Source organism: Lynx canadensis, chromosome B2 (assembly GCF_007474595.2).
Source record: "Lynx canadensis isolate LIC74 chromosome B2, mLynCan4.pri.v2, whole genome shotgun sequence".
Lineage (NCBI taxonomy): Eukaryota > Metazoa > Chordata > Mammalia > Carnivora > Felidae > Lynx > Lynx canadensis.
In genome coordinates this window covers 150,069,245-150,093,403 of record NC_044307.1, presented here as the reverse complement: position 1 = coordinate 150,093,403, position 24,159 = coordinate 150,069,245, and the positions used below count along the sequence as shown (strand labels likewise).

Sequence of the window (24,159 nt, the reverse complement as noted above, 5' to 3'; positions counted from 1 at the left end):
AGATCCTAAAACGTGTCGCTAAGTAAACTCTTCAGGCAATTTTGGGATTTTACTCTAGCCAAAGAGAGGCTTGGGAAGAGGAGGGGAGGCCCGGATGTGTGTGTTCCTGGGCTTGAATGCCACGACTGAGCAAGTCTGGGTTTTCAGTGGTTTTTTTCGGAATGTGTTCACAGACGAAGGGCCTTCCTGCCCCCGAGCCCGGAATGACTGTCTTCATAGAATGGAGAGCGGACAGGTCACCTCAAAACGTTTGTCCAGGAGCGCCTGGCAGGCTCAGTCAGCTAAGCCTCTGACTCTTGATTTGGCTCGGGTCATGATCTCACATTCGTGAGTTTGAGCCCTGCATCAGGCTCTGTGCTGACAGTGAATCCTGCTTTGGATTCTGTCTCTCCCTCTCTCTCTGCCCCTCCCCTGCTTTTCTCTCTCTCTCTTTTTTAAATTTTATTTTCTTTGTTTTTGAGACAGAGAGACAGAGCTCAGCAGGGAAGGGGGACACACACACACACACACACACACACACACACACACACACAGAATCCCAAGCAGGCTCCAGGCTCTGAGCTGTCGGCACAGAACCCGATGCGGGGCTCGAACTCACGGACCACGAGATCATGACCTGAGCCAACGTCGGACACTTTGACTGAGCCACACAGGTGCCTCCCTGCCTCTCTCTCTCTCTCTCTCTCTCTCTCAAAAATAATCACTTAAAACAAAACCAAACGTTTGTCCAGTTCCGTTAGGGGCAACTGCGGCTAATTAAATACGATGCATCTGGAGACGAAACAAGTAACTGGTTTTGTTTCTTTGGTTCTTTTGGTTGAGTTTTGAGGTTGGTAATAGAAGCATCATCACTTCCTCTGGCTGAAGGGTAAAAGTTGCACAAAAGTGTGTAAGTTCCCCTCTTTCGGTGTGGACTGCAAGGCTTCCTGAGGGCTCGAGAGCGTCCTCGCATTATTTAAAGTCATGTGGAGATTAATGTTTCGAAGCAAAAAGCTCCCGGGCGCGGTGAGTGTCCGCGTAACCATGCTCAGCGGCAGCCCTGCTCCCGTGAGTGACATCCTGTGACTTAAAGGACTCTTTTCTCCACTTTCTGCCTCCACAGGGCAAATGTGACTCCGCCTTGCCTGGGACCAAGTCGGCCGCGTCACTAGAGGTAAGAAATGCTGGCTTGTTTTCTTCCTCCAGGATGCGAGGCTCGTTCTTAGAAGAGGGCGGGGCGGGAGGCTCCCTTTCGGCTTCGGGGCTGGCGGTGAGCCCCCCGGAGTGGGGGAGGGCCGGCCGCATGCCTTGGGAAGCGGGGACCCCGCACCCCGAAGCTGCCGTCACCTGCCGTCGTGGGTGAGGGGCAGGTGCGCCCTGCGCTGCGCAGTAATGCGTCCTTGCAGCCGGGGTCCACCTCGTGCGCTCAGCTGGGAGCGTTCTGCTGTCTGCGAAGCCGGCGCGTGTTGTTCTGAACTTGGGGGTCTCCGGGGACACCACGCGTTGTACCTTTGAAAACTCTACTGCGTGCCTTCAAAATAAGCGAGAGTCACGACGGCGAAGGGAGACCTCGAGGCAGGTCAAGTTGGGGTGGGGGGCTGGCCCCGTGCCGTCTGCCGGCGGGGTCGGTGGCCAGCCAGCTCCAGGAGCCCACGGGCCGCGTGCGGGGCTCGGGCTCTCACCCCGGAGCTTTTCGAGGGATTAGGCCTAAAATGGGCCCCTTTGGGCGAAGGTAGATTTCCCTCAATATTTCAAGCAGCGGTGTGGGTTGAACGGTAACGTTATAAAAAAGAAGTTTTATGAGGTGGGCTGATGGGTGTTTTCTTCTCCTGACTCCCACGATGCCACCAAGTAGGAACGGCCACCCGTTCAGGTGACGTGATGGTGTCTCTGTTTGTCGGGCTAAATATTCACGGCAGGCATGGCAGGTACGGTGGGCCTGTCCCCACAGGTGTCAGACGGGTCATTTGAGACCTGGGTTTTGGGGCGCCTGGGTGGCTCCGTCGGTTAAGTGTCCAGCTCTTGATCTCGGCTCAGGTCGTGAGCTCACAGTTCGTGGGTTCGAGCCCCACGTTGGACTCTGTGCTGTTGGCATGGAGCTTGCTTGGGATTCTCTGTCTCTCTCTGTCTCTCAAAGGTAAATAAATAAACATAAAAAAAACCCCCAAAACCCTGGGTTTTGCTCAGGTTTAGTTAATGTGTGTGATTACATCAGGCTATATCTGGTTCATGCTGAACAAAATACACATGGGGGCACCTCAGGGGCTCAGTTGTTTGAGCGTCCGACTTCGGCTCAGGTCATGATCTCGCGGTTTGTGAGTTCGAGCCCCACGTCGGGCTCTGCTGTTAGTACAGAGCCTGCTTCAGATCTTCTGTCTCTTTCTCTCTCTGTCCCTCCCCTGCTCATGCTCGCTCGCTCTCTCTCAAAAATAAACATTAAAAAAAAATGGAAAAGCACAAAATACACACTTACAAACCCTCCTAAGCATCTGGCAGCTTTCGGGGGGCCCTACGTCACCAGCCTTGTTGGGGTAGGGGCCGTCCTGCTTGCTGTGCATCTCGGGAGCAGCACAGAGAAGTGATGGGCGTCTCAGCATCTCCTCCGTGGGTCTGCAAGTCCCGCGGGGCAATACGGAGTCCCGGCCGATCCCAGGAGCCTGTATTCCTGGATGCAAAGAAGCCACTTGTGTGAACGGTCAGTCTTGCATGTGATGGCTGACATCCATGCGAACAAAGCTTTCCACTGAACCCCACGTTGTACCTTTTCCATACTCGTGGTACTCCCGTGTCCGTCTGACGTTTTATAAATAGCTCAACGCTAAGAACTTGGTTGAAGAAAAGTTTCTCTCTACCATTTTCTTGTGTGAATTAGATCTTCCTTATCAGACACAAAAATGGTGTCCGTAGCATTGAAGGTTGGTGATAACTGATTTAGGGTCCTGTAACATCTCAAGGTGTTCTGGTTATTTTAGTTAAGGGGCTAGACAGGTGCCTGAATACTATTTCACGTTGCCTCCTAATGTGAGTAAGCTCGGGGACGAGCGTGTTGTAGTGGGAGGGGCGGCCCTGCTCCGCTTTCCTCATAACCGGTTTTCAGTCTCGCTTATGATCTGATCAAGAAAAAAAGGGTTCAGCTCCAACCGGTGGTGGTTGTCAGAGCTCTACTCGGCTTTCTACGGTCGGTGAGGAACCGTGTCTCCTGGGAAGATAAAGTTTTGTCGTTCTGCCTGTCCTCTCCGCCCTCGGACTGGCCCTGGGCAGCAGGAGTGAGGAGTTTCCACGCTGCCTGTGGTCCTCGTCTCTTGGCCACGGAGATGGACATAGGCAAGTGGACAAGACTGTGTCTGGTGGGCGTGGGTGTCACTCGTGAATCATCCCCAGTGACCAGTCCCACGCGCCTGTTACGGTAAGAGCCATGGTCAGAGGTAGAAGGATTTCCAAGAAGAACCATCTCTGTGGGGACCTTGTTTTCTGACCGTATTTGGGTCGAGGCTCTGGGAGGGCCCTGGAAGCAGTGTTGCAGAAGCCGGTGGCCAGCCTGACCCTGACCCCTCTAGCACTTGGCCATGTTTTCAGAGTCGCCTTGGGTTGATGGGCAGGGGGTCCCTTCTTTCTTTTTTTAAAATTTTTTATTTGTTTTATTATTTTAGAGAGAGTGAGCAGGGGAGAGGGGCGGAGGGAGAGAGAGAATGTCAAGCAGGCTCTGCACTTAGCAAGCAGCCACGCGCGGGGCTCGATCCCACAAACCGTGAGGTCACGACCTGAGCCGACATCAAGAGTCGGACGCCCAGCCGACTGAGCCTCCCGGGCGCCCCGGTAGGAGGCCCCTCTTATGTTCAGAATGAACGCACACGAATCCAACCTCACGCAGCGTCACCTGGGAGCATTCCGGATCTGGAAAAGGGGGTGAGAGCGGCGCGCGAAGCGTTTCCCTTCGTGTCTTTCCCCCCTTCTCCCTGCTTCTCTGCAGGTCTGTGTTCAGCAGACTGTTCACCACGAGAGAGGATTGCAGGGTCTCCTGTGTAAAATCCTGGTGCGTTTTGGCTGCTGGGGCGTAAGCAGGTGCTCGCAGCACCCTGATGAGAAATGGGATTATTTTACGAGGTGCGTCGTAGAAGCTGCGGATACGGCAGACAGCGCGTGTTCCCGCTAAACCTGCAGGGGCCGTGGGTTCAGCAGCTAACTGAATTTCTTCTCCCTCTTTGTTTGTTTGATTTTATAACAAGGAGAGGGGCGCCTGCGTGGCTCGGGCAGCTGACAAGTGATTGCAGTTTACTAATGCAGCGTAAGAGACGTGGACGTAACTATGTATCCAAGCAACTCGAAAGGATCTTTCTGTTTGAATTTGTAACTTGTCTTGTGGCTTCCTCCTATACACTGGCCTCTGTTGGGGCGCCTGGGTGGCTCAGTCGGTTAGGCGTCTGACTTTGGCTCAGGTCATGATCTCGTGGTCTATGGGTTCAAGCCCCGCGTCGGGCTCTGTGCTGACAGCTTGGAGCCTGGAGCTGCTTCGGATTTTGTGTCTCCCTCTCTCTCTGCCCCTCCCCTGCTCATGCTCTGTCTCTGTCTCTCTCTCTCCGTCTCTCTCTCTCTCTCTCTCACAAAAATAAACATTAAGCATATTAGAAAAAAGACAATGACCTTCGTGAACCCAGAGAGGTAGGAGGCCCTCTGTGGCAGCAGGTGCCGAGAGCAATGTCACGGCCAAGCCAGGCACACCCAACACGAGCTCCTCACTTATGGGTCAGCACCGACAACCTGCCATCGCCCCGGCCACCTTCCCAAGGCAACTGTTCCTTCACCGACAGCGCGCTTCACAGATGGGGAAAGGAAGTCAGAAATGACGCGATTTGCTCAGTCCTACAGCTACAGGGTGCGGCTCGGCCTTTCAGACAAGCGGATGCTCTTTATGTCCTTTTCTACACGCCAGCTCGACACCTCACCCCCTCTGCTCCAGTGTAGGCCAGCCTTCTCTAACTTGTGGTCTTGGGGGAGAAAGATAAAGCGCTATAGGCAATTATGGCTGTCTTTTATGATTCACTGGAGGTTAAATGAGGCTCTCATGTTTCATTAGGGGGCAGCTTATTTAGGACTACCCGCTGACGTGCACCGTGCCTGCCCAGGAGCTGTAGATGCGCCCTGGAACCCCGCTGTAGCAACATTAGGGGTGTTGGGGCACCTGGGTGGCTCCCTCCGTAGTGCATCTGACTCTTGATTTCCACTCAGGTCGTGATCTCACAGCGTGTGAGTTCGAGCCCCGTGTCGGGCCCTGGGCTGACAGCTCAGAGCCTGGAGCCTGCTTCGGATTCTGTGTCTCCCTCTCTCTCTCTGCCCCTCCTCTGCTCATACTCTGTCTCTCTCTCAAAAATAATAAATAAACTTAAAAAACAAAAAACAGTAGTGTTATTAAAAGCGTCAGAGGTGGGAGCAGCTGGGGGGACGCTGTTGGTGAGCTCCTGGCTGGAGACTCACGTAGGACCCACTGCTTGATGGAGCCCAGCCATGCGGGGCGGGGGGGGGGGGGTCCTGGGGGGGCAGCAGCCCTGGTGGCACTGAGCTGCTCCCACCCGTGGTTCCCTGCTTCAGAAACACAACGTTGTAGTCTACAGATTTTTAAAAAAAAAAATTTTAATGTTTGTTTATTTTTGAGAGAGAGACAGAGCGCGAGCAGGGGAGGGGCAGAGAGGGAGGGAGACACGGAATCCGAAGCGGGCTCCAGGCTCCGAGCCATCAGCACAGAGCCCGAGGCAGGACTTGAACTCACACACCGTGAGATAATGACCTGAGCCGAAGTTGGACGCTCAACCCACTGAGCCACCCAGGGTCCCCTGTAGTCTGCAGATTTTATGTCCTTCCACCGTCAACACCCACAGTTGCTTCTACGTGTGTTTCCAGCTGAGGAGTCCGCATTCCTTTCTCGAGATGCACGGTGTTCGTGCAACACTGTGATTCTTCCGGATGGTTTTCCTTCTGGGCATTTTCCTTCCTCAGTGCCCAGCGACCGTTCTTCACACCATTCCCTGCACCCCCCGTGTCGGCCAGCAGCGTGGCAGCGCCATGGGGTTCAGAAAGGACCAGACTGGAGGCCCGTGCACTGGCACGTAGTCCCACCCTCTCCCCACTCAGCTACTTGGCAAACGTGACCTTGCTGAGACCGCGTTGCCTGCTGGGCGTCTGCGGACTGGATGCAATTGAAATCGACATAAATGGTCAGAGCCTTCACATACTTTGTTTTTCTTTCATCCGTGTTTAGACATCTATGGACGTGCACACATAATAAGTATTTTATAGTTGATACGGTGAAGATATATTCGTTGCTGTTGGTCTCCAGATTCCTTTTGCAAAAATTTTTTTATTTGAGAGAGAGAGAGAGTGTGTGAGTAGGGGAGAGTCAGAGAGAGAGAGAGAGAGAGAGAGAGAGAGAGAGAGAATTGCAAGCAGGCTCTACCCTCAGTGAGGAGCCTAACTCGTGACTTGATCCCAAGACCCTGGGATCACGACCTGAGCTGAAATCAAGGGTCAGATGCTCAACCGACCGAGCTGGCCAGGTGCGCCCCACCAGATTCCTTTTACAAGCACTTCCCCTCACGTTAGTAGAAGCTGCCCATTCGTGTTGAATTCCTTTCCATTTTGCAGAGGATCACTGGTGCTTCAGCTCCCGTGCTTGGAGAGCCGGCCCCCACACGGCGGAGTGCTTCCCATCCTGACCCGTGCACCTGCTGGTTGAGCGCTAAACCTCCCGGGTTTACCTTCCCGGGTTTAGCCGCCTCTCCTTCCCTCTCTGTCCCATTGTGATCCGCTGGTGCGTTTCTTGGGCCTAATTGTGCAAACACCCTAGTTCTGTTGCTCAGGGTCGGATGCCCAGTGTGACAGCAACAACTATCCCTTTAAAGCAGCGGCCAGTGAGCGGCGGGAGCAGTGCTTCAAAATAACGTCTTTGAAAAAGTATTTGGGACGTGAATGAGCCGGGATTGTCATGGAGATTTCCCATGGCATAAAATAGAAGGCAATCTCTTGCCACAGTCTCCACGACAACATTGAGTTCACGTGCTTACATATAACTGCAATTAAATTCCATTAAGAAGGAAAGGAAGGGCTGCATCTGAAAGCCACGAGATTTACCATGACCGCTGTTTAGCTGGGGACCAGAGACCCGATCTGTTTTGCTAATGCATTTTCAAAAGCACTGAGCCTTCGATAACTACTTTTTCACCCTTCTGGGAGTTTGAGTTGTTAGGACAACTCAGAATCCTGTCACGAGCCTGGTGATTTTAGGACAGGATTTTCCAGACGCTCGACTCCCCATTCTTCCTGCCCTGCGGCTTCTGTGCTCACCCACACGCCACCAGGTGAAGACAGAGAGTGAGAATCGTCGGCGAGCACGCTGTTTCGAGTGATTTGGGCAAAATGTGTCGTGCAGAAAAGATGACATTTAAAAAAACATTTTCAGAGAGGGAGAGAGAGAGAGAGAGAGAGAGCGCGCGCACACACATGCGAGCGGGGGAGGGGTAGAGGGAGAGAGAGAATCCCAAGCAGCCGCCTCCTCACTGTCAGCACAGAGCCAGACGCGGGGCTCGAACTCACGACTCGTAGATCACGCCCTGAGCTGAAATCAAGAGTTGGACGCTTGAGCAGCTGAGCCACCCAGGCACCCCCAGAAAAGATGGCATTTTCGGCTGAGCCCTTTCCATGTTTTCTGTGGCGTGCAGTCCCCTGGGCCCGGGGAAAGGCGGCGGCCCTCGTGCCCCCTCACAGTCCGCGGCCGGACCAGGCCGGGCATCTCCACGCGGACAAGCCCGCCGGGAGCTCTGCTGAACTTCTTTCTGATTTTGCCGAGTCGCTTATTGTCCGTCTCTTGGGATTCCTTCTTTTATGGCAGACCAGATAGATCCTCCCTTAGAAGTGGATGCGGAGGCCTTTAATTTTATTCCGCGTGGAAAATAATCAAAGAAAATGTTTGTGGCTCCAGACAAGCCCGCTCTCCTCCGAAGAGCCACGACCCCAGGCGACGCTGATGTCAACTACGCTGCGAACAGCTCCCACGTGACATAAGCTTCTTTCTCAAGGGGCTGCGTGGGTTACAGACAGAGAACACAAACGGTTAATTCTCCTGTGTTTGTGATAACGCTGCAACCTTAACGACCCTCCCTCCGCCAAACACAGACTCAGTAGAAAATTCTCAGTTGCAGTCAAGCCTGGATAAGATATTCTTCTGCCAGAGTGAAGGACTGTCGACATAATTGAAGTGTCCAGGCAGGACCACTGGAGCCCGGGTGTCAAGGAACATGCTTGGTATTGTCCTCCTTCGACGCAGAAGTGCCGTGGAGTAGGGCTTGCAGATGCCACGTTCTCAAAGCCCCTGCGGAGCCACCTGCGGGACGGGTCTGGGCTGCGGGTCCGTCTGCAGTGTGAGCTGCGTCCTCCGTGGCGGTGGAGCCTGTTCCCAGAATGACGGCTTCTGTCTGTGAAAAGCTGCATATAGACTTTCAGATCCAGAGCTTTCAAAAGGGTGAGATGTGGATTAATTTTAGGGGAAAGGAATGGCACTAGAATGCTTCTTAAGCTCCCGATGGTTTGCGAATTCAAGACTGAAACGTGCGGAGACTGTCTGGACCCAGGCAAACCAAGAGAGAAGAAATTTGTTGTGAACAGGGAGAACACTCGTTTCTGTCACTTCCCCTATGTTAGTATTTTTTGCCAGCTTTCAGTAGCAAAAAGCAGTAGATTTTTTAAAAGGGGCATTTTTCTCTACTGACATAATTCAGCCTATGAACAAACCATGCATTTAAAAATTTTTTTTAGGTTTATTTATTTTTGAAAGAGAAAGAGATGGAGACCCAGTGCAAGTGGTGGAGGGGGCTGAGAGAGAGGGAGACACGGAATCGGAAGCAGGCTCCAGGCTCCGAGCTGTCAGCACAGAGCCCGGCGTGGGGCTTGAACCCACAAACCGTGAGATCATGACCTGAGCTGAAGTCAGACGCTCAACCGACTGAGCCACCCAGGTGCCCCCACGTAACAAGGTCTTTGTAATAAGAAGTATGATTAATACAAATTTTGCCTTAGAATGCCCCTCGGAATGGCTAACCTGGTAATTAGTCTTTCCAAAGCTTTCTACGTGTCTTCTGAGGTGTGTGTGTGTGTGTGTGTGTGCGCGCGTGCATGCACACGTGCACCCTTGCAAACAGGACATTTACATGGATAAATGTGTGCTAATCAGTTCTGCCTCCTGGGGGAGAGAACATACGGTATTTGTGGTCTGGAGACCGCAGAATGAATGGAAAGGGGTTTGGTTACAACAAAACGGACAGTCGTACAACTACTTTCATTTGGAAAAGACGTATCCTTTAAGATTGTGGCGTAAGGAAGGGACGGGCCGGCCACTGCTGTCCTGTGCCGCCACCTGTCATGTGTCCCGCCCTGAATCAGGGCAGGTTCTGTCCATTTCGTCTTCAGTTTCCTCTTTGTCTTTGATGCCTTCTTCCCAGGCCCTACATTTTAAAAAAAAAATTTTTTTTTTAATGTTTTATTTATTTTCAAGATAGAGAGAGACAGAGCATGAACAGGGGAGGGTCAGAGAGAGGGCGACACAGAATCCGAAACAGGCTCCAGGCTCTGAGCCGTCAGCACAGAGCCCGACGCGGGGCTCGAACTCCCGGACCGCGAGATCGTGACCTGAGCCGAAGTCGGACGCTTATCGGACTGCGCCACCCGGGCGCCCCCAGGCCCTACGTTTTTAAAGCAGCGTGTTTCCACAGCCACGTCCGTAACGGTGGCTTCTGTTGTACCTGTCACCTAGAAGCTGATTGCCGGCTGGCACCTTTTCCATACTGCGGCTTTAGGCCTTCAGAGGAGGGGCCGATTTAGGTACCTACAGGAAGCTTTAGAAACTCCCAGAAGTCTCACCCAGCGTCCTCACAGGTCTGACCCTGCCCTCACTCCGTGCACACAGGTTGCATGCTCAGCCGTGGCCAAGACCAGGGTCGCGGGGAGGGACAGCCAGAAAGGGCTGCCTGTTCTCGGGAGGTGAGGGTGCTCCGTTATCCCCAGGAGGGCAAAGCAGACTTTGCTGTTGCCCAGGCAGGCCGTGCTCCAAGGTAGCCTGCAGTAGTGTGTACTTGAAGACAGAAAGTCGGTGCACACGCGTGTGCACAAGTGCCAGCACGTGCAAGTGCGCGCACACGCAAGTGTCAGTACATGTATGCACACGCACAAGTGTTGATGTGTGTGCACGTGTGCAAGCACAAATGTCCATGTGTGACAAGTGGCAGTGTGCACGTGTGTGCACATGTGCACACACAAGTGTTGATGTGCTTGCATATACACGTGCACGCACAAGTGTTGATGTGTGTACATGTGGATGTGTGCATGTGTGCAAGGACAACCATCGATGTGGGTGTGTGCATACGTATGTGTGTGCATGCACAAGTGTCCATGTGCACGCATGTGTGCAAGCGTCGACGTGTGTGTGCCACGTGCACATACACAAGTGTCAATTGCGTGTGTACATGTGCATGCACAAGTGCCGATGTGTGAGTGTGTATGCGTGTACACACACGTGTTGATGTGCTTGCATATACACGCACATGCACAAGTGTTGATGTGTGTGTACATGTGCACGCATAAGTGTTGATGTGGATGTGTGCATGTGCACACGCGCAAGTGTTGACGTGTGCATGCGTGTGCAAGGACAACCATCGATGTGGGTGTGTGCATACGTATGTGTGTGCATGCACAAGTGTCCGTGTGGGCGCATGTGTGCGTCGACGTGCGTGTCTGCCACGTGCACATACACAAGTGTCAACTGCGTGTGTATATGTGCACGCACAAGTGCCGATGTGTGAGTGTGTATGCGTGCGCACGCACAAGTGTTGATGTGTGTGCACGTGTGCAAGCACAAGCATCGAGGTGTGTGTGCAGAAGCGTCTGCGCATGCGGGCGCCCGCGTGCACGCACAAGTGTCGGCGTGCATGTGTGTGCGTGCGCGCGGTGGAGGCGTTCCTCAAAGGGCTCAGACCGCGGACAGTGCGGTCCTTGCCTCGTCGGTGTCCATTAGTTGGCCGAGTGCCACCCGAGACATAAGCGAGCGTGTTTCCCGCCCTCCTCCCGAGTCCCCTCCTGGTGTGTCGAGTCCCCTCCTGGTGTGTCGGCGCTCCGGCCTTGGCAGGTGGGCCGGGGGAGGGGTCTCCGGCCGACCCCTGCCGGGAGTCTGACAGCCTGGAACAGCCGACTCGTTGCTCGTGAAGCACGTGGTGTTGACGGCTGGCAGGACTCAGCGGAGCGAGCTCGCGCGCCTGGGCTCCGAGACATGGACGGCCTCCAGGCGCTGCTTCTCCGCTCTCTCCTGTCGCCTGGGAGCCCGCCAGGTTCGGGTTTATCTCCGCCAGAGCCTCGCACCCCACGGCCCGCCCGCCGCAGCGCTCGGGCGGAGGAAGTGGGGCTCCCGCCCCCCCGCTGGGGTCTGTGTCGCTGGCGGGCAGGGGCGAGGCGGAGGCCGGAGCCTGCAGGGGGGGCTGGAGGGATGGCTGGGTCGCCCTGCGGGACCGGCCCCCCGGGCTCGGGCTCGGGGCAGAGAGGACGATGATCAGGCTGCCGCACAGGAAACTGCAGAAGCTCTTTCCCAGGAAGGTAAGTGGGCGGGGGGACCTCGCCCTCGGCTGGGAATCCCGGGGGAGGTCGCCACGGTTTTAATTTGCTGCCGGGAAATCACCGCTGTCCTAGATGCTGGGCAGCGAGCCCTAAGCTCCAAGCTGTTCCGTGGGGCAGAGTGAGACTCCGCGCCTCGCGACGCATGCCCGCCCGCGCCGGTGTCGCAGGTCGGCAACTCTATTCAGACTGTTGCCATTTTCGCTTGCCTGGCTTTCGAGCGGGTGTTAGAGCCCGAACGGATGCACTGTTGGCGTCCCCGGATGTATTTTCACCATCACGGAGGCCGCGTCGCTCAGCCGTCCTGCGATGTCAGAAGCAAAGGGAACGGAATGCGACGAAGTTGACCTTTACTGAAACCCTTGCTGAAAAGGCAAAGTTGTAGGAGAGAATCAGATTTAGCAGTTTGCCCTTAAATTCTTTTTTTCGTTTTTAAAAAACGGCTCTACTGTCGTAAAACGCACATAACGTAAAACTTGACCATTTAAATCGTTTTCCGGCGTCCCGTGCGGTGGCATTAGGCGTGTTCGCTTTTCGGTGCAGCTGTCATCACTGTGTGTCCAGAACACCCGCGCCTTCCCAAACTGAGACTCGGCCCGTGACACACGCCCTCCCCACTTCTCCCGCCCCCTGCGTCCCCGCTTGTAGGTGAGATAACTCTAACGCGTACAGTCCTGTGCACTGTGTCAGGGTACAAAAAGCCGGCTCAGGCAGACCGACTGTAGGCTGTCTGTTGGATTTGTTAGAGAAGTTACTTTGAATTGTTACCTCTTTTTAAAAAATGTTTATTGATTTTGGGGAAAGAGAGAACGTGAGTGGGGGAGGGGCAAAGAGAGAGGGAAACAGAGAATCCCAAGCCGGCTCCACGCTGTCCGTGCAGAGCCCAAAGCGGGGCTCGAACCCACAAACCTTGAGATCATGAGCGGAGCCGAAATCAGTTGCTCAACCGACTGAGCCGCCCAGGTGCCCTGAATTGGATCTCTCTTATTTTATTTATTATTATTATTTTTTAAATTCTGTTTAATGTTTATTTTTGAGAGAGAGGCAGAGCAAAAGCAGGGGAGGGGCAGAGAGAGAGTGGGAGACACAGAATCTGAAGCAGGCTCCAGGTTCCGAGCTGTCAGCACAGAGCCCCACGTGGGGCTCGAACCCGGGAACCGTGAGATTATGACCTGAGCTGAAGTCAGATGCTTAACTGACGGAGCCACCCAGGTGCCCAAATTGAATCTCTTTAAAAAAAAATTTTTTTTTAACGTTTATTTATTTTTTGAGACAGAGAGAGACAGAGCATGAGCAGGGGAGGGTCAGAGAGAGAGGGAGACACAGAATCGGAAACAGGCTCCAGGCTCTGAGCAGTCAGCACAGAGCCCGACGCGGGGCTCGAACTCACGGACCGCGAGATCGTGACCTGAGCCGAAGTCGGACGCCTAACCGACTGAGCCACCCAGGTGCCCCTCTCTTTTAAAAGAGAATTATGAGCTACACGTTTGTTTGTTTGTTCGTTTTTTTAAATCACCAGCATACCAACATAAGTATGGGATTTGTGAGTCTCAATACTTTTTGAAGAAAATCTGTTTTCTTTAACTTCGTATAACTTTTTTTACGTTGGACAAAATGTGTCTGTGCTGGCTATATGTAGATTGGGGGTTAATAATTTTACTTGTAGATCTTTATACATGGGAATATTTTTTAAAGATAAATTTATGTTTCACTTGACAACCACTCCTAAAATACTGTTTTTGGTCATTTTATAAGGTGAATGAAAGCTGTTTCCTTCTACTTTGGCGGTTAAGAAAACTGAGGTGTTAAGCTAGCAAGGGGCGTGCTCACGCTGTAGGAACATATGGACAGACCTGAAGGCAGAATTTGTGCCCCTGGGGGGCGCCTGAGTGGCTCAGGCAGTTAAGCGTCAGACTCCTGATTTCGGCTCAGGTCACGATCTCGCGGTTCGTGAGATCGAGCCCCGTGTTGGACTCTGCCCGGACAGAGCGGAGCCTGCTTGGGATCCTCTCTCTCCCTCTCTTGCTGTCCCTCCTGGACTGGTGCTGTCTCTGTCTTTCTCAAAATAAATAAATAAACTTAAAAAACTATTTTCAAACATAAGATTAAAAAATAAGTAAGTGCATGAGGTGAAGGACATAAGGTAGAAAAATGAATCTGAAGTGAGGCGTGAGGTTGGTCCCCCAACTGAAGTCCCGAGGCACAGCGTGCTTGCTGATGGCACGCCGTGGTCTTGATTGTGAGATTGCTGGTTCCCTGAGCAGCAGAACACATGGGGTCTGAGCCACAAGAAACAAACGAAAAGCCTAAAACCGGTTGTTCAGGTGAACACGTTTTTTTGTCCCTGAGCCCAGAGAGAGACATCCCCCCCACCCCCACCGAGGCCTTCTAGCGAGCCCACTGTGTGAAAAGCAGTGAACGGTATCCCCAACAGTGGCCTTCTGTTAAGTTCAGGGCGTTTCTCAGTGATGTTTTTGGTGACGCCCCGAGTCGTAGGCTGGGGGGTAAGACCACCGTACAAAGCGGAAGTCAGCCCTGTGCGGTCTGGGCGAACCGCTCTCTGAAGGTCTGACTTCACGCAGGCACACGGGAAGCCACCTGGAAGTACGCGTAGATGCGTCTCTGTAACTTTGGGGACGGAATCTGTACATTTTGTTAGAATCCAGTGGCCCCGAGTTTGGGGTCCTTGGCATGTACAGGAATGCACATTTTTCGGTGCTGCAGGTGATGAGGAGGGGCTCATAACATTTGGGCACCGGAAAGGGTCTTAGAAACCACACCACCCACGACTCCATTTTCTAGACAAGGAGACTGAAGGTCCGAGAAGTTGAAATGCACCAGGCCACCCAGAGAGGGAGGGGCAGAGCTGGGGCCCTTCTGAGCTCTTCCCTTTATACCGCGATGGGCACACATGTCAGGGGTCAGCACCGCCACCAGAGAACCGCGATGGCGACCCCTACCCGCCTCTCTTAACCATTCTTCATCTTCACAGTGTCTTCATTTGACACTTTGACCTGTGGGGGGGCTCACCCTGCGGGCGCTGCTCCTCCCAGGGTGAGCCGGTTTCTGGAGACAGTGAACAGCTCACTCGGAGAGCACCTTTCATGGGGAAGCAACCCGTCCAGAGCCACACCCAACCCTGCCCTGTGGGGCTCTCGTGCTCTGGGCCACTGGCCCCCCACCCGGTCACCCCAGGGCAGGTCCTGACAGCTAGCCCCCCACCCTGTCACCCCAGGGCAGGTCCTGACAGCCAGCCCCCCACCCTGTCACCCCAGGGCAGGTCCTGACAGCCAGCCCCCCACCCTGTCACCCCAGGGCAGGTCCTGACAGCCGGCCCCCCACTCGGTCACCCCAGGGCAGGTCCTGACAGCTAGCCCCCCACCTGTCACCCCAGGGTACGTCTTGACAGCTAGCCCCCCACCCTGTCACCCCAGGGCAGGTCCTGACAGCCAGCCCCCCACCCTGTCACCCCAGGGCAGGTCCTGACAGCCAGCCCCCCACCCTGTCACCCCAGGGCAGGTCCTGACAGCCGGCCCCCCACTCGGTCACCCCAGGGCAGGTCCTGGCAACTAGCCCCCCACCCGGTCACCCCAGGGCAGGTCCTGACAGCCAGTCCCCCACCCTGTCACCCCAGGGCAGGTCCTGACAGCTAGCCCCCCACCTGTCACCCCAGGGTACGTCTTGACAGCTAGGCCCCCACCCGGTCACCCCAGGGCAGGTCCTGACAGCTAGCCCCCCACCCTGTCACCCCAGGGCAGGTCCTGACAGCCAGCCCCCCACCCTGTCACCCCAGGGCAGGTCCTGACAGCCAGCCCCCCACCCTGTCACCCCAGGGCAGGTCCTGACAGCCAGCCCCCCACCCTGTCACCCCAGGGCAGGTCCTGACAGCTAGCCCCCCACCCGGTCACCCCAGGGCCCACTGAGCCACCCTGGGGGCCAAAGACAGGCGTTTTTAAAAGCAGTTTATATGGAGGGTTATTTAAAAGGCCATTAATGCAAAACATTTACTACATGGTTATTAAAAAGTGGTTGCTGGAAAATAATGACCCACGTCAAGGAAAGAGGAGGAGAGCGGGTTACAGAAAGTATAATCCACTAATCGTTTGCCCATTTATTGATTCTCTTCCCATTTTATCAGTGTAAAATTCTGTTCGAAGGAAATTGATGATAGTGAAGCTTCACAGAAATTGAGAAGCAGGTTTAAATGCAAGCAGCTGGAATCTGAGGAAAGAACACACGTAGTTCTTCGGATGGCCCGGCCTGGTGTCCCTGTGTGACTCCTAAGGACATCCTGTGGCTCTTACAACCCCCTGACCTTCTCGGATCTGTGAAGGCACAGACCTGTCCTTCATTTCTCTGCTTCTCGTAAAATATTCACCCCCAGCGGCACACGTTTGTTTCTGGTGATGGTGCGTGTGATTAGTGACGTTGTATTTTAAGAACGGGCTGGAGAGCTGTTGGATCCAGTTTCTGTCGTGAAGGTTGTGAACGTAGAGAAAATACTGAGACGGCATCCGGTTAATATTCAGGGCTGCTTACGTGGGACAATACAGCGGCGATTCCAAGTGTGTTATTGGGTCTTTACGGAGATTGGTTTTCTGGGGCTGTGACTGAAATTTTCTTTGCAAGAGGCTTATTTGGAAGGGAAGCCAGGTAAGGACGGCTGTATCTCTCTGTTCTACCCAAGGATGATGGTTCATCTGTCCTATAAATATTCGTGGCGCGTTTGCTCCAGGCTGGGTCCTGGGGGTGCAGCTCTGAACAAGATAGATGGGCCTGCCCTCTCCGGCTCACGGTCCGGCAGGACAGCCAGCCCTCTGCCCTTGGTGACCCACGGGCTGCAACAGGGACGGCACGGCCCCGGGGAGAGGAGCTTGTAATAATGCCACCTACAAGGGAAATGGCACCTGTGTCTGCCTTCTGCGGTGACCTCGCCCATAGCACGAGCTGCTCACGATGAACAGGCTGCCCCCCGCCCCCCAGGTGTCACAGTAAGGGCTGGGCACAGGGCCGTGGTGACCACGTAGGTAAAACCTCAGCGGGAGCGTCCAACCTCCTGGTCCAAGTTTCACCAGGAGATGAGCCACCACGAACACAAGACCGTGGGGTGGTGGCAGCAGGGACATCTAGCAGGTGAGCAGGGATATAGGAGCTGGTACAGCATGATTTGAACCCGTGTCACGCTGTGACACGTAACCGCTCCGTAGGCTGTCTCTGCCTGAGAAGGCAGGCGCACCCAAGGCAGGGATCCCCAAGACCTAGAACCTTCCTCCGAAGGAATCATTCTGTGGGAACCTCCTCACGAGCGCGGACCGAGTATGGACCGATCATCCTCGAGTTGACTTTAAGTAACAGCCCCTCAATACCGTTCGCCAGTGTCGTCCTTTGAAGGGACCGGCTCCTTACGGTTTTACTATCTGATGCATAGTGTAAACCCTCTTTCTCTCTCAAGACGTCTTTCAGTTTATTCTAAATTATCCCTCGAAACTAACACGTGTCCCCAGTTCTAGAATCTGAAGCTTTGTAACGAGTCCGCGCTCTGGATTTCCTCACAACCGCCGTGGGCTGAGCTCAGGCTTCTCTCGAGCCCGTCCTTTCCGTGTGGCGTTCCCACCAGGTTAGCCTGGCCTCGCGGCCCCTTCTGGAGGATGAGGCCGTAATGAATTACATTTATTAGACACAGGTATTTAAAATAACAGACACTGATTTTACATAATTTCTCATAAGTACATGCGAGCCGTGGCTGCATTTTTAGAGCAAGATTTTTTAAAATATCAAGCTGAGGTATACAGCGTAAGCCCCCTTTTGATCAGACAGGAAGCGGTAAATCAGTCTTCCCGGATCCAGCCTTGGTTAGGCCTCTCTGTGCTTCAGGATCTTTTTCTCACGGGAAGACTGGCTTCTGCTTTTCAGGATTTTCTTTGCCCCACAGCCTTTGACTGTGAACAGTCAGGAAGAATATTCTGTTTGTTCTGTGGGTTTCCAGGAGTCTGTGCATCTTTTTGGCTTTGCATCAGATCCCCGATTGCCTAAGCGTTAGAATCCGCTGGTGATGCAAAGTCCAATCCAACTGGCTTGAACCAAAAAAAAACAAGAAAAGGAAATTTGTGGGGCTCGCAAACTGGAAACTCGAGAACACCGTGATTCTGAGCTCAGACACACACGCTTCTGTCCAGGCTCCTTCCCGGGCCCTGAGTGGTGGCCCCAATCCTGTTTCAGGTCACCACACACCCAGTCCGGCAGGAGAGAGGGTCCTTGCCCCCACCTGCCCTGTCATCTGTCTCTGTCCCCGGGGGCGGGTTGGGGTGGATGGATTCTCCCTGTAGACAGGCACGTGTCAGGCAGGCCTGTACCGTCCGCAGCCCCCCCCACCCCCACCCTGCTGAGGGTTCCAGCAGCTGCTCAGCCGTTTCTGGAGGACAGACTGCCCCCCGAACCGGCAGAAATCCTCCCTGTGACCAGCGTGTGGATGCGGGAGGGGGGTGCGGGGGCCCCCGTGCGGTTCCCGTCCCTGGAATTCATCGCGTGCCTTGGCCTGCCAGGCCCTCCCGAATCACCAGAAGGTGTCGGTCTCCCCACACCCCCTGGAGAACAAACAGGCAGCTTGAAGTCACATCTGTCGGGTTTCCAGGAAACAGCACGGGGCTAGCAAACCCTGCTGAGTGGCAGAAATAATGCTGTGATGTGTCATTTCTCTGCTGTGGTCTCACTGACCTGGAAAGGCTGCCGGGCCCGGTGGCTACAGGGGCACAGGTGAGAGGGGTGTGCCCTGTGACTTGCTGGGCTGTGGGGCACAGGCCAGGGCCGCCCTCACCTTAAGGACGTGTCACACTGGGAGTGCGGCCGGCTGGGGCCTCACCTCCTTTTAGGCAAATGGAATCTGTCCCTTGCAGAGCTGGGCCTTTCTCTGTGTGATCGTATGCCACATGGCAGGAGGGCGACCTCAGCCCTCGGGAACTTCCCTCCGCTTCCAAGGGGAGAGCTTGGGTTTATGGAATTTCCAGCTTCTGGTGCTTCACACCAAGTCACAACCCGAGTCACAGGGCGGCTGGACACGGGCCTCATCGCCCTCCTTCCTGAGGGCCAGGGGTCAGGCTTTCCCGGCAAGGCGCTGGTGAGGGACGCTGTTCTTTATGCCCGGGGGACGCACCCGGTGGCTGTCCTCGGGCACTGACTGGCTAGGTCTCTGGGGAGATGACCGTGCGCTCCTGGGGACAGCGGCGGGACAGAGAAGAGAGGCAGCAGGAGGACATGCCAGGAGGGTAGGGCCCTGGCGAAGCAGAAGGAAGGCGCTGGGTGTCTGGGGAAGAGGAGGAGGGGCCTGCGTGGGGCTCGGGCAGGGGGTCGCAGGTGTGTGTGTGTGTGTGTGTGTGTGCGCGCGCGCGTGCACGTGGGGAGGGGGACATGGGGCCTCGGAGTCCACGATGAGGGCCCGGTGAGTCCCAGGCCGCGTTAACCTGGCAGGAAACAGGCCGCAGAGGAGTCGGGGCGGGCAGGCGGCCGGCTGGAGGCCTGTGTGCCCAGTGCACAAATGTCACAGGAGCCTGGGAAAGCCGGGGTAGGTGGAACCAGCATCCGCAGGGGAAGAGAGCCGGGGAGGGGATGCCCTGTGCCCCAGCACCTCTGATGGCGCCGGGCGGGTCCCCCTGCTCTGCCCCAGCCCCCCCCCCCAGCCCCCCGTGCTACTCTCGACTCCACCTGCACCTCTTCCCCCCGCCTGTTTCTTCCACGAACCTTCCACCTGCCCCAGCTGCCTTTACCTGCACAGGTAGCAGGTGGGAGGCCAGCGCTGCCGGGAGCACAGAGCGGGAGGAGGCTCGCGGCAGGTCGCGCAGCAGCTGGGAGTCCGCAGGCACCAGCCGCACGGCCGGGTGCTTTGTCTGTCACCTTCTCGGGCAGAGGTCCCTGCCCCCTGGTGTCATGCATGCAAGGGGCCCGGCACTTTCTGGCAGAAATGCTGTGGGAATGTAAGCCATCGTTAGCCTTTTCTGTGCTCGGGACGGGGCCAGTACCGGGGTCGTGGGGGTGACACAGCGGGGAAGCTTGAAGGCCAGCCGGGCTCGCTCGCGGGACCGGAGGCCGTACTACTGAGGCTTCCCTCACGGGGCATCACTGTCCACGTGGCTTTTCCTCTACAGACCTGCGTCTGCGTTAGGTCAGGGCTCCTGCCCTGCCCACCCGGGCCTCGCTCTCCCCTGGACGGAAAGCCGTGTGTCCGGTTCCCTGCCTGTCTCTAAGGACAGTTCCCGCACCGATGAGCGTCCACGGGTCACGGCAGCCCCCGACATTTCATCCGCCTCTGCCTTTTCCCATCGGCCACACTCCGGAGGTCCCTGCGTCAGGCACCGGGGCTCCCTCTTGCTTGGGGGGCCGGCTGTCTTCAAGGTTGCCCCGCGGAGGCAGGGCCGTTCCGCCCTTGGCGCGATCACTTGTGCTTGAAGCAAAGAATCCCGGCGAGGTGGGACCCTAACCTCAGAGGCAACGCGAGCTCGCCCCAGGGTGCGCCCGCCGGCACGTCTTCGTGCACAGGTATGTCGCTTCGAGAGATGGTTTGCTGAGTGTAAGCGCGCCCAGGGTCCCGGGGACGGGCGTCAGCAGGAGCTGTTGTAGGACGTCCTCAGCGGGCGCAGGCGTGAACCCGACGGCCACCGACCTCGTGGGACTGCGGTGGAGTGCTCGGAACGGCTGTGGCTCAGGCAGCGTCCGGCTGTGGGTACCCCAGACCTAAACGGGACTCGTGCTCGGAGGGCCAGTTCGCGTGTGGTCGCACAAACGGCAGGTCCCCGAACTCTGAGGACAGCCCCTGCCCAGACCGAGGACCCTCGTGTCCCGCGGCCGCCCCTCCTGCCGTCCCGCTCGCGTTCGGAGCTGTGTGTGCTCGGAGATCGCTGGGCTCCTTGCCAGAACGACCATCTACAGAAAGTTGTAGGGCCAGAGTCAGCAGGGCAGGAAGAGGGAGCGTCGACGGCCACGGCACGGACAATCTAGACGCCGAGGCAGACCGCCGGCTGTGGCTCGAGGGGCTCAGGGCTGGCGGGAACGCGCCGTGCCAGGTTGAGTTCTGCACCTCCCGGGCAGTCCCGGCGGTGCCTTCAACGTGCCCTTTGACCTGGCGGCTGTCTTCAAATTAGTTTCTCTTTCCTGAGCCACGGGCTGTCGGAAGACGAGGGATAACTCCGTGACTGAAACAGCGACACGCGGCCGTGTTTCTGGCTGGTCTGAAGTTGCCTGGGCCTGGGCTACAGGCTGTGGGGCTGCGGTGGGCACAGTGTCACCCCCAGAGCTGCAGACGTGTGTCCCATGTTCCTGCTGGGGTGCTGCCCTTGTCCCCCCTACTCTCTGAACGAACGCTGGGTAGAACCAGCGTTTGGATCTAGTCCTCGTGTCCCCAAAATTCACATGTCCGAGTCCCAACCCCCAGGACCTCAGAGAGTGACTGTATTTGGAGACAGGTTTTTACTTTTTACTCTTTAAAACAAATTTTTTTTTAATGTTTATTTTTGAGGGGGAAGGAGAGGCAGAGAGAGAGACACACAGAATCCGAAGCAGGGTCCAGGCTCTGAGCTGTCAGCACAGAGCCCGACGTGGGGCTCGAACTCACGAACTGTGAGATCATGACCTGAGCCGAAGTCGGAGGCTCAACCGACTGAGCCACCCAGGTTCCTCAATTTTTTACTCTTTTAAGTTTATTTATTTATTTTGAAGAGAGCAAGGGAGTGCCTACAAGCAGGGGAGGGACAGAGAGAGGAGAGAGAGAATCCCAAGCAGGCTCTGCACTGTCAGGACAGAGCCTGATGTGGGGTTCAGTCCCGGGAACCGTGAGATCACGACTGAAGCTGAAATCAAGAGTCTGACACTTAATTGACTGAGCCACTCAGGTGCCCCTGGAGACAGGGCCTTTAAAAAGGGGATTAGATGGGGGGCGCCTGGGTGGCTTAGTGGGTTGAGTGTCCGACTTCGGCTCAGGCCATGATCTCACAGTTCATGGATTTGAGCCCCGCGTCGGGCTCTGTGCTGACAGCTCAGAGCCTGGAGCCTGCTTCGGATTCTGTGTCTCCCTCTCTCTCTGCCTTTCCCCTCCTTGTGCTCTGTCTCTCTCTCTCTCAAAAATAGATAAACATTAAAAAAAACTTTAAATAGGGGATTAGATGAAAATGATGTCCTTAGGGTGGGCCTTAACCCCCTATAACTGGTGTCCCTGTAAGAAGAGGAGACTAGGACAGACAAGCACCAAGAGACCACCATGTGGGGGCACAGGAGAAGCCAAAGCGGAGGCCTTGGAAGGGAGCGGCCCCGCGGACGCTGGACCTGAGACGTGGCCGCCAGAACCGCGGGAGAACGACGTCTGTGGGTAGCTGTCTCGTCTGCAGCATTTGTTACACAGCCCTGGCTGACACCCGGGGAGGGGCTCTCAGGAGGAAGACAGCGAACCAGTGCCCTTCCCGGCATGCCCGGCCGGAGATTTAGGAGCAGCTGCCTCCACGTCTCCAGCTGGAGCTGCCGTACAGGTTCCTGTCACCGGCTGAATCTGGTGACAGCTTCCTTATCCTTCTGAAACTTGGGGACAGAGCACGGCCAGTGGGGACGCGCAGAATGAATAAAGAGCTGCCTCCCAGGTGTTGCGGCCTCACCCCGAGGGCACATAGCCGTGTCTGAGCCGCTCTGGGCTTTGCTTCTCCTCACTGGGTTCTGTTGTCCCCCTGGTACGCGCCTGCCTGCCCTCGGGCCCTCTGCCCGTGACCACAGTGGGGAGGGCCCGGCACTGTTGATTCTCCGGCTTGTCGCCATAGAGGCCGCGCTTTGGGAGAAGGAAAGTGCCCCCCGGGATCCCAGTTACGCCAGGGCCCGCCCCCAGTCTGCACGCTCCTCTCCCAGGCCCGTGGCTGTGCTCTAGCTACGGTGGCCGAGCCTCCGTGCGCCCACATTGGTGGCCACCATGGCCCACGACCAGCCGGCGGTGAGGCAGGCCAGGGGGTGCCCGTGCGCTGAGACCCTGGCCTCCCTGGTGGAGGGTGAGGGTCCCTGCTGCCGGCCTCAGGAAGTCACCGCGTCTGCAGGGTGGGGCGTCCTCAGAGACTTGACCGGGAGAGTGCAGGTTGGTGGACCGCGTTTGGCGAGTGTTTTGCGGGCAGAGCGGCTTCCTGGACGTAGGATCGCGGGAGCACTGTGTGGAAGTCCGGGTGCCCCCGGGACGAACAGGCACGTGGGTGTGCGACCGCCGCGAGGTCTTTGTGTCCCGGTGCCGACACTCAGGGTGGGGGCGACGACGCCTTCTGCATCTGGTGGCACCAGCCGCTGGGGCAAGAAGGAAAATACTCACACTCGAATGTCTCGCCAAACCTCCCCTTTTGCCACTCTCCTTGGGCCCTGAAGGGAGGCGGGGCTGTGCGCTGACCGGGGGGCCCAAGTCCTGCCTGATGTAGGCTGGCTTGTCGCTTGGGTCACGTGGGTGGGAAAGGTAGCGGGGAGAAGGAAGGGAAGCCCCCGCAGCATCCATGTGCGGAGGGCGGCACACACGTTGGCCGGGTGAACAGAACTGCGCACTCCCGTGTGCGTCCCGGTGTATTCAGGGCTCCCCGGGGGGCAGGGGAGGCTAACGAGCTCCCTGCAGAGTAAGCAGCTGAGTTGTTATAGCAGCGCAGCCCCCCCCCCCCCGCCCCCCGGATGTTCAGCTATGTGCGGAGTCGCACGTCTGCCCTAGTTTACATTGCACACTCGTGGAGAAGGGTGACGTGGCCAAGCAGCCGGGGTCCGGAATACGCTGGGATGCAGGCATGTTCGCTGTGCCGGCCAGGCACCCGGGGCCTGTTGTCTGTCCAGGGAGCTGTCCAGCAGCACGGCCTCCCCCCCTCGGCCACGGAGTCCTCCTCGCCTGAGACCCCGTGGAGTTCGCTTGCACGGGTCGCCTCCCTGGTGGCCGTGGCTGTGTCCTCGCAGGGAGAGCACAAACCACGAGGCTTCCCGGGTGAACCCTCGGCCCCATCACAGGAGTGCGTCGCTAGAGAAACATGCAGACACACAGCAGTGGCAGTGGGAATGGATCTTTCTCGTTCCCTTTTTATAACTGCTTTTGGGGAAATACATGAGCTTTTTTCATACTGGTTCTTTAGCTCCGCATAAACACCTTGGGAAGCGCTCTGGCTGTCTTCTGGGCGGATGGTGTGGCCTCATTCCCGTGCTTTCGGGCTGACTGACTCCTGCTTCATTCTGGAACTATCTCATCGTGTTGGGGCCCGCGTGTGTGTCCGGCCCCTCGGTGTGACATCCCCTGGGGCTTGTGCAGCAGTCGACGTGATCGTGACAAAGTCCCCTCCACACGGAGCTGACATTTTCTCACAGTTAGATAAGCCCTGTGAGTGGCGAGAACGTGTATGTGTGGGGCGGTGATAAGTGCCGCGGCAGGAAGGGGCCAGAGCGCCGGGAAGGGGGGTGAAGGGGGCAACACTTCCCCATCAGGTGCTGCTGGCCAGCGCCCTCCCCCGCGAGCACCCACAGACCCCAGGGTCGGTCAGGGCGGGTTGGGTTCGCCTGATCCTT

The 24,159-nt window shown here is 56.3% G+C and overlaps 1 protein-coding gene across 6 annotated transcripts in view; it reads left to right on the top strand.

The window, feature by feature from the left end:
* Window positions 1–877: 877 nt before the first annotated feature.
* Window positions 878–24,159, top strand: part of RPS6KA2 (ribosomal protein S6 kinase A2) — a 235,120-nt gene continuing 211,838 nt past the window's right edge. Inside the window, exons 1-2 of one of the 6 annotated variants that reach the window (XM_030316767.2) lie at window positions 878–1,005; window positions 1,103–1,153. In XM_030316767.2, the coding sequence (XP_030172627.1) occupies window positions 964–1,005; window positions 1,103–1,153 (93 nt within the window). In that variant the 5' untranslated portion in view covers window positions 878–963. Of the gene's footprint in view, window positions 1,006–1,102; window positions 1,154–21,698; window positions 23,975–24,159 lie in introns of those variants that run through there. The other 5 variants (XM_030316773.1, XM_030316769.2, XM_030316770.2 and 2 more) reach the window with 5 other exon arrangements.